We start from the raw sequence: 10,336 nt of genomic DNA on the forward strand, positions 1-10,336 counted from the left end.
CCATCCATCACATACTGTTGCCGTTGCAAATTCCTCATCGCTTCGAACGGTCTTTTCAACCGATTCATTCGATCTGATAAGATTCGCATCCAACAGCATTTATGGCAGATATAATTTGCAGTAACCCTTAAACTCTCTAAACTCTGATAAGTAGTATATATCACTCTATTAAAGGCCATTTTTGCTCCTTCACAATCTACAGACCTAGAAAATAACACCATCTTATTCTCCTACAAACATTGCCCCAGGTTAAATTAATAGTTATGGCTAATATATTAAGTTTAATCAATAGACACAGCTCCAAAAACACAATCAAGAAAGAACCCACTCTACTCACTACTGCAAATTCTTTGTAGGCCACACTTAAAAACAACGATTAACTTATCTGATTCTGTGCTGTGAACTTTGCCCAACAGTTCCTCCAAGATTAGTTGTGAATTTCACTGTTTGTTAATTTTCCCAGACGCACTCCAATGTCCAGCGATACATGAATTCAAACAGCAAAGGCAGTAAACTGTGCAGATCTCTCTCTCTCTCCTGCATTGTCCCCATGATGTGCTTCCTTTGTCTGCTCTTCTCCCTTTCAAAACTGCTGGTGTTTTGACTTTTTTTTCCCCAAAGTTCCAAAATAATGCAACAGCATATAAAACAGTAATTGCTTCCCCTGGAATTCGAGGAAATCACCTCCAACACCTAAAATGTCTCAAAAAAGGAGCAGCTGTTACAGCCAGAAATTTTTTCCGTCCTCCCTAAAGGAGGGGAAGGAGTGATTAGATTCCATTCCCTACAGTGTGGAAACAGGCCCTTTGGCCCAACCAGTCCACACCAACACTCCGAAGAGCCTCCACCACTTCCTCTGGTAGCTCATTCCATACACATACCACCCTCTAAATGAAAAAGTTGCCCCTTAGATCTCTTTCTATATCATTTCCCTCTCATCCTAAACCTATGTCCTTTAATTCTGGACTCCCCGACCCCATGGAAAAGATTTCATCTATTTATCATTTCCATGCCCTTCGTGATTTTATAAACCTCTGTAAGGTCACCCCTCAAGCCTCCGTTGCTCCAGGGAAAACAGCTCCAACCTGTTCAGTCTCTCCCTATAGCTCAAATCTTCCCACCCTGGCAACATCCTTGTAAGTCTTTTCTGAACCCATCCAAATTTCACAACATCTTTCCGATAGGAAGGAGACCAGAATTGCATGCAATATTCCAACAGTGGCCTAACCAATGTCCTGTACAGCCACAACATGACCTCTCAACTCCTGTACTCAATACTCTGATAAAGCTTCTCTGTATTTTCTCCAAATCCTTCACATCCTCACTAAAATGTGTGGTGCCCAGAATTGTACAGAGTAGTGCAGTGGAGGCCAAACCAGAATTTTATTGAGGTTCACCATAACCTCCTTGATTTTGTATTGTATGCCTCCATTTTTAAAGCCTAGGAACACGTGCTTTTGCAAAATATATTTTCTCAACTTGCCCTGATACTTCCAATGATTCACACACCTATCCACCCAGATTTCTCTGTGCTCTTTCATCCTTCCTATTAAAATACCATTTAATGCAGAGAACTGTCAAGTGATTCATTTGCTGTGTGCCCAACTAATTTCACCAGACTGTCTATGCTGTCATGGCATCTGTCACTACTACAGGTTTTTATCATCTGCAAATTTTGAAACTTTGGCTCGTGCAACCAAACCTGGACCGTTAATATATAACAAGAAATGCAATGGCTCAAGTACTGATTGCAGTAAGCCCGACTGTATTCCTTCCTCTTCAAGTATTTGCACCACTACTCTCCAGTTCCCATCACTCAGACAACTTTGCATCCATCCTACTAGTCCCCTGTATTCCACAATTTTTAATTTTGCTCGTAAACATATTACATTTAATCAAATGTCTTTGGGAAGTCCATGTCACATCATTACCACTCATTACATTTTCCTGATACTCTAATCAAAAGTTTCCATTAAATTGGCTAAACATGATTTGCCTATTACAAATATGTGCTGGATCAATTTACTCTTGTTGAAGTGACTGCTAATTTTGCCCTGCATTATCATTCCAATATGGTCAATATCTCAAGCTTCCATCCTACTTCCCTCTGTATTCACTCATGGTGATTTGTCCACATTAAGACAATCGGCCTTCATAATAACCTTTTTATCAATTTCTAGGAGTCTGAGCAGCATCTCAACTACATCAGTTATCATAACTCTTGTGGTATCATCTTCCTGATAAAGACATTTACAGAGTCCTTGTTTAGCACCTCAATCAAGTACTCAGCCTCCATGTGTGGTTATTTTTTGTTCCTAACTGGCCCTGCTCTTCCGCTTTCTACTCTGTGTGTCTATAGAAGACACTTTGGATTTGATTTTACGTTAGCTCCATTCTCCTACATTCTGTCTTTAGTTCTCTTATTTTGTTTTTTCACTTTGTCCTCTGAACTTGTTATATTCAGCTGACACAGAATTTACACACATAAACAGGTCATTCAATTAGCATTTAATCCACAAGGTAATTTAATTGATGCAAATTTTATTTAGAAGTCATCATGGTACCTCTGTCAAATACAAGTCATAAATAAAATTAAGGCAAAATCACAATTGCAATTCAAAAGACAGGTTAATACGCACATGAAACAAATCAGAAATACCATTTAAAATATTACTTCCATGCATGGCGTCATCTACTTACATGGCTCCTGAATCCAAGTCATTACTAATATATGCTTCCAGCATACTGGTGTCAACAAAAGGATTCTCCAGTGCTCCAGTTACATCCTGACCTGAGAGAGAAAAATGAACTATTGCTTTGTTGTACAAAATGGTTTATTTTATAATGCAGACACTAAAGAACATTAATTGACTTAAAAGCTTTAATATTGGCCCAATATTATAATATACACCAATACATTTTCATGTGTTCATTTGACTTATAATCGCACTTATTTAACAAACAATTCCTGTCAGGCAACTAATTTATGACTGGAGAACATGGTAAGAATAAACAGGTTCAGGACAAATTGGGGACTTTGCACAGCCAACCTGCAACGGTGAGCCCACAACAGTAACCCCTTATGCACTGGTGCGAAGATGTGAAAAGCGTCCCTATCAGTCCAAGTAAGGATTACTAAGCAATCACAGTAACTAAGCACCATAAACACAGCAAATGAGCAGAATTTATATTCATTAAATGATGTCCAGAAAGTTGCTGCACAAAATACAGTTCAAATGAAAATGGGAAATGGATATGAATAAAGTGAAACATTGGAAAGGATTTTGAGGTCATCATACACAGGATCGGAGGTGGGTCGAATTTTAAGCCTCCAGGAAGAACAGTATGGTGATAAAAGAAGGAGGAGTTAGAATCCTAGAATCCCTACAGTGTGGAAACAGGCCCTTCGGCCCTACAAGTCCACACTGACCCTCCGAAGAGTAACCCATCCAGATCCATTCCTCGACCCTCTTATCCTACATTTATACCTCACTAATGCACCTCACCTACACATTCCTGATCACAATGGGCAATTTGGCATGACCAATTCACCCTAACCTGCACATCTTTGGAGTGTGGGAGGAAACAAGAGCACCCAGAGGAAACCCACGCAGACACAGAGAGAATGTGCAAACTCCACACAGACATTCGCCTGAACCCAGGTCCCTGGTGCTGTGAGGCATCCGTGCTAACCACTGAGCCACCTTTATTTTTTTAAAAACTGGAAAATCTGACCACATCCCACAAGGGCTATTGTCTATTTCCAGTTTAACGGGGAAAGATTGGGGAGTAAGTCCGTTTTGAGATTTCAGTCAATAAATAACATTGAGGTGAGACTGCGTGAATGAGATTTTTGAAGCTATTTGGAGTTAATAATTATCAAGTTTCCTCATGCCTCAGGAAACTTAGACTGAGATGAGCACTGCCTCTACCAACATATAAATGCAGTTACAGCACTGCTGATAAACCAAGGTGAGCTGGAACATTTCCACCGGCTCATGTAAATTACTTTTCAAGATTGGTTAACCTCCCTCATGTCCCATGATAAAAATCTCCTCAGAATTACTAAATTAAAAATCTCACAACACCAAGTTATAGTCCAACAGGTTTATTTGGAAGTACACACTTTCAGAGCACTGCTCCTTCATTAGGTAGCTAGTGGAGCAGGATCATAGGACACAGAATTTATAGCAAAAGATCATAGTGCCAGACAACTGGTGCAAAATATTGAACAAACCTAGATTGCTGTTGAGTCTTTCATCTTTTAGAATGGGTTGCAGGTTTCGATTCATAGAACATTGAAAATAAAACTGTACAGCACAGTACAGGTCCTTCAGCCCACAATGTTGTGCTGACCATTTATCTTAATCTAAGATCAACCTAACCTACACATCCCTCAATTTCTGCTTTCTATGTAATTGTTCAGCAGTCACTTAAATATCCCTAATGTCTCTGATTCTACAACCAAAGCTGGCAGTGCATTCCACACACCCATCACTCTCTGCATAAACTGCCTACCTCTGATATCTCTTTGTATCTTCCTCTAATCATTTTAAAATTATGACCCCTCTTGACGGCCATTTCTGCCCTCGGGAAATATCTCCAGCTATCTACTCTATCTATGCCTCTCATCACTTTGTACACCTCTATCATGTCACCTCTCTTCCTTCTTCTCTCTAGTGTGAAAAGTCTGAGCTCATTCAACGTCTCTTCATAAGACAAGCCCTCCAATCCAGGCAGCATCCTGGTAACTCTCTTCTGCACCCTCTCTACATCCTTCCAATAATGAGGTGACCAGAGCTGGACACAATATTCAAAGTGTGGTTTAACCAGGGTTTTATAGAGCTGCAGCAAAACTTTGTGGCTCTTAAACTCAATCCCCCTGTTAATGAAAACCAAAATACAATACACCTTCTTAACAACCTTATCAAGTTGAGTAGCAACTTTGAGGGATGTATGTACATGGACCCCAAGATGCCACTGTTTCTCCACAATGCCAAGAATCCAGTCTTTAACCCTGTATTCAGCATTCAAATTCAATCTTCCAAAATGAATTGCTTCACATTTATCCAGGTTGAACTCAGTCTCCCACTTCTCTACCCAGCTCTGCATCCTGTCAATGTCAGGTTGTAGCCTTCAACAGTCTCAACACTATCTACAACACCACCAACCTTTACGTCATTGTCAAACTTAGTAACCCACCCTCCCACTTCTTCATCTAAATCATTTGTAAAAACTACAAAGAGCAGAAGCCCAAGAACAAATCCCAATGGGACATCGCTGGTAACTGACCTCCAGGCAGAATACTTTCCATCAGGCGAAAGTGGGTAGTGCAGATGCTGGAGATTAGAGTCAAAATTAGAATGGTGCTGCAAAAGCAGAGCAGGCCATACAGCATACGAGGAGCAGGGAATTTGACGTTTCAGGCAAAAGCCCTTCATCATAGACCTATACATACGTGTGCGTGCATGTGAGGGGGGGGGGGGGGGGGCGGGGAAAAGAGAGTGAGAGAAAAAAAATGGTGAGTGAGAGAGAGAGAGAGAGAGAGAGAGAGAGAGAGAGAGAGAGAGAGAGAGAGAGAGAGAGAGAGAGAGAGAGTGTACATATGCTTGATAGTGTGTGTGATGGAGTATATGCCTGTAAGAGGGTGTGTGCATGGGTAAGAGTGTGGTGGTTTTGTGTGTGTGCATGCCTGAGAGACACCATGTATGTTTAATGTTATGTTTTATTATATTTTTGAAGAGGGCTGCAGACAATAAAACACAGCAATAGGAATGGACTATTCAGCCCCTCAAGGCTATTATGCCATTTAATGAGATCATGGCTAATTTGGGGCTTAACTCCATATGCCAGAGTTGGAGGATTTGAGCTATAGGGAGAGGCTGAATAGGCTCAGGCTGTTTTCCCTGGAGCATCAGAGGCCAAGGGGTGACCTTATAGAGGTTTATAATGTCACGAGGGGTGAGGACAAGGTAACTAGAAGAGGTCTTTTGCCTGGTGTGGCAGAGTTCAGAACTAGAGAGCATATGTTAGAGTGAGAGGAGAAAGAATTAAAAAGGACTTAAGGGGCAACTTAGTCACCCAGAGGGTGGTGTGTGTATGGAGTCATCTGCCAGAGGAAATGGTGGAGATTGGTACAATGACAACATTTAAGAAGCATCTTATGGGTATATGAATAGGAAGGGTTCGGAGAGATATGGACCAAGTGCTGCTAGATTAGCTTGGGGTATCTGGTCAGCATGGACAAGTTGGACCAAAGGGTTTGTTTCCATGCTGTACATCTCTATGAGTCTATGACAGCAATCTAGGTTTGCTCAATACATTGCATCAGTTATATAACACTATGATCTTTTACTATAAATTTGTATCCTACGATCCTGCTCCACTAGCTGCCTGACGCAGGAGCAGTTCTCTGAAAGAGCTGAAAAATAAACCTGTTGGACTATATAATCCGGCGTTGTGTGATTTTCTTTTAACTTTGCCCTCCCTTTGAATGTAGAAGTGTTTCCTAACCTCTCCAGAATGGTTTGGCCTTAATTCTCAGACTATGCCCCTAGTTCTAAAATCCTCAACCAGTAGAAATTCTTTATCTACCTTGTCGTTTCTTGTTAATACCTTGAAAGTATCTATTCTCTTTTCATTTAAACCTTGGAATTGGCTCTCCTTCATTTTGACCTGTTTAATGAAATTTATTGGACGTAGCTATCCTACTTCCTAAAGAAAAAAAGAAATGTTGCAACTAATGGAGATGATTTCTTTCAAACTCCTCACATGGTTATAATAAATGAGGGATTTGTCTGAGGTGTCCCTTCGGCAAATGACAGAATTGGAGTAGGGGAAACAAATTTTCCTTCAAATGCCACGCACAAAAAAACCCTGCAAAAATGTATTTTTTTAAGTCTTAACTGACCTTCAAGGTGCCAACATTTGAAATTAATGCTTTTGAGGACAGGACAGAATAAGTTGTGCAAAACTAAAAACCACACTCTTTTAAGAGTTTGATTAGATTCCCTACAGTGTGGAAACAGGCCCTTCAGCCCAACTAGTCCACACCGACCCTCCGAAGAGTAACCCATCCAGACACATTCCCCATATTTACCCCTGACTAATGCACCTAATTCTATGGGCAATTTAGCATGGCCAGTTCACCTAACCCACACATCTTTGGACTGTGGGAGGAATCCGGAGCACCCGAAGGAAACCCATGCAGACACAGGGAGAATGTCTGTGTGGAGTTTGCACAGTCGCCAGAGGCTGGAATTGAACCTGGGTCCCTGAGGCAGCAATGCTAACCACTGAGCCACTGTGCCGCCCATTAAAAGTCATAAATAAGAACTTAGAATAGAGTTCCACCAGAAAGCAAAGAAAACCTGGAAATCAAATTAAACCTGGAGCAGCAGGGATTGGAAACAGAATTCCAACAGAGAAGAGAGGATTCCAGGAACAGATAGAGAATGACCGACCAACAGAAAGTTTTAAGAAAGACAGAGTTCCAAATGAGACAGCTTAAGCTGAAAGGAGAGAATTAAGACAACTCTGATGTGGGAAAGACACCTAATTCAGGCTTCAGGGCTGAAGCATTTAAGCATTTAGTCCCTAACTTAGAAGAGGAAAAGGGGGTCACCTTCTATACCTCTTTTGAAAGTCAATTGTTGAGCAGTTACAGGACAGTCTGACAGACAAATTTCTGCTTGGCTCTGCACATAACAATCAGTATGCACATGCTATCTGTTACATTGACTTCCACTTCCGGTAGTCTCTGATCAGTATTGTCCTTGGAGGTTCACACAAAAGAGAGAAAAAAAAGGAATGCTGCTGATAGGAAAGGCTCATTAAGCTGATTCCCACTTATCCTCGGAGGTAGCAAAAAGGATTATTTTGAATGTTTACCGGTTAGTGCCAGAGGCTATACCCTTAAGAAATGGTCTGTTCAGAATACACCAAGTAAAAGAATAGTTTAAGGCACTCATTTATGATCATTGATATGGACATTTAAAATTGAAACCACCTGTGTGAGAGATAATACCCCTCAAGGAGGGGCATTTCAAAAACTCCACACACTTTCCAATTCAGACTCCCGTTTGGGAGGAGGGAGCAGTAGTGCCCAAACAGTCAGCAAATTTGGCTGATCACTAATGTTGAACAAACAGACCCATTAAGTCAGGGAAGTTGGACCCTGGGAGCTGTCACTGACCTGTGAGACAAAGGTAGATAAATATCCTAGAGACTAGCTAGTGAGAAAGAGGGGGCAGACAGAGATGACAGAATTGTCCCTGGGCATTGAAAGGAGGAATCAGATGTGGAACAGGGAAGGGGAAGCTGACCCAAGTGCTGCCACTACAGAACACGTTAAGGAAAATGAAATTCAAATTAAGAAAAAAGATTAAAAATACATTGCAACTAAAAAACAATTAAGGCTGGAACATTTACATCCATCAGCATTCAGAACTGTATGACTTTGGCCTCCATTCAAAGTGTATAACGAACTATTGAAGTAAAATTAAAATCACTATGGAAATCAAATATTCAACATTTACTTAGTTCAACATCATGCTGCTTCTTCTGGATTTGTTTTTTTAAAGCAAAAATTTTAAAAACATTTTTCTACTAGATCAGTACAATTGACCTCTATTAATATGAACAAGAAACTGGATTTTTATTAGTCTGCAGTGAGTAAATTAAAGCCATATCAATAACAAAAGGAGATAGTTTGGTCCATCCGTCTGTTCCATCCTTCAATACCTGATTCGTGACAGCTACAACAAACACCCAAACAAAAACTACATTGTATAAATTAGGGTAGAATACATTTCAAAGACATGTTGGTTGGAAGCAGGGTGGCAGGCAGTGGGAAGACAAGGTATAAATTGGAAATCTAGATGACCAGGTCACATCGCTACACAACTCAATGTGTCAACATCTTAAGCATGCTCCAGCTTCTTCGATCAGTTAGGATGATATTTACTGGAGTTTAGAAGAATGAGGGTTACAGGGAATCGCATAGAAACCTATAACATTTCAACAGAACTAGGCAAGGTAAGGGCAAGAAGGATACTCCTGATGAAGGAGGCAACCAGGGTTGCAGTCTAAGTATGCAGGGAAGGCCATTTAGAACACAGATGCAAAGAAATTTCTTCATCCAGACTGACTTGGAGATGCCGGTGTTGGACTGGGGTGTACAAAGTTAAAAATCACACAACATCAGATTACAGTCCAACAGGTTTAATTGGAAGCACTAGCTTTCAGACCGCTGCTCCTTCACCACTTCCAATTAAACCTGTTGGACTATAACCTGGTGTTGTGTGATCTTTAACTTTGTTCATCCAGACTGATGAGCCTGGGGAATCTCTGCCACAGAAAACTAGATTCTTAGGGCTAAACGGTATGTGGAGAAAACAAGAATAGGGTACTGAAACTAACAAACTACTGGAGATCACACTGGGCCAGAAGTCTAGACAGATGATCAGCCATGATTATATTGAATTGTGGCGCAGACGCAAAGAGCCAAAGGATGTTCTCTGGCTCATGCTTCCAAGTTGTCCTCATTCCAAAATCACTCTGTAATGATTATACAAGTAAAATATGTTTGAAAGACAGAGAACCTTATTCTAAAACTGACAATTCAGAGACCATCTTACCTTTAAAAAACTGTTGCAGTGCTTCATTTTCTCCTAAAACATCCATTGGATAATTCTTAAGAGCACACAAACCTGAAACTCTTCTCTAAAAACTCTTCAACAAATCCTTAGGTTCCACAGCTGTTCAGAAAAGATTACACTCCCAGTTTACATTCAGCAAACTGGTCAAGAGGTACATTTCTACGCTGAACCTGCAGAAGTACAATTTGTTTTCAATCTTCCTATACAATTTACCTTTGGCCAATTACTGTATTTTTAATGGTAATATTCGACAGGAAATTGCCAGATCTTTATGATGATTTGTAATATTCCAAGATGGCAAATGATTTTGAATAAGCCCTTCTGTCGAATAGTCTCAATAAGCCCACTTAATACACAAATTCTTTCCTCATTCTTAATACTTAGACCTTTGACCAGTACCTTCAAACCTTTTTTTTTCCCCACTTATCATTACCATACAAGCAGAACACAGCAATTTACTTTTATTGCATAGGCAGTGAAACTATTACGTAAGTAACAAACTGTGCACTTTGTTAAACTACACTCCTTGTTTCATGGTTACCAAGGTCAAAGCACTGTTAATAATGAGATATGAAAGGAGGATAGTTAAAGGGCAAGAACTATTAAGGTAATAGGGTTATTTACTTTCAGAAAAGAATCAATACATTGTTATGAAAAATATGAAAATAGAGGTCTGA

At 40.3% G+C, this 10,336-nt stretch overlaps 1 protein-coding gene across 2 annotated transcripts in view; it reads right to left on the reverse strand.

Moving 5' to 3' along the window:
• myrfl (myelin regulatory factor like) overlaps nucleotides 1-9,857 on the reverse strand; it is a 72,446-nt gene extending 62,589 nt beyond the window's left edge. For both annotated transcript variants that reach the window (XM_072552704.1, XM_072552702.1), the window contains exons 1-2: nucleotides 9,639-9,857; nucleotides 2,701-2,791 (exon numbers count right to left, since the gene is read on the reverse strand). In XM_072552704.1, the coding sequence (XP_072408805.1) occupies nucleotides 2,701-2,791; nucleotides 9,639-9,684 (137 nt within the window). In that variant the 5' untranslated portion in view covers nucleotides 9,685-9,857. The remainder of the gene's footprint in view (nucleotides 1-2,700; nucleotides 2,792-9,638) is intronic.
• Nucleotides 9,858-10,336: the final 479 nt, after the last annotated feature.

Source organism: Chiloscyllium punctatum, chromosome 32 (assembly GCF_047496795.1).
Source record: "Chiloscyllium punctatum isolate Juve2018m chromosome 32, sChiPun1.3, whole genome shotgun sequence".
NCBI classification, from domain to species: domain Eukaryota; kingdom Metazoa; phylum Chordata; class Chondrichthyes; order Orectolobiformes; family Hemiscylliidae; genus Chiloscyllium; species Chiloscyllium punctatum.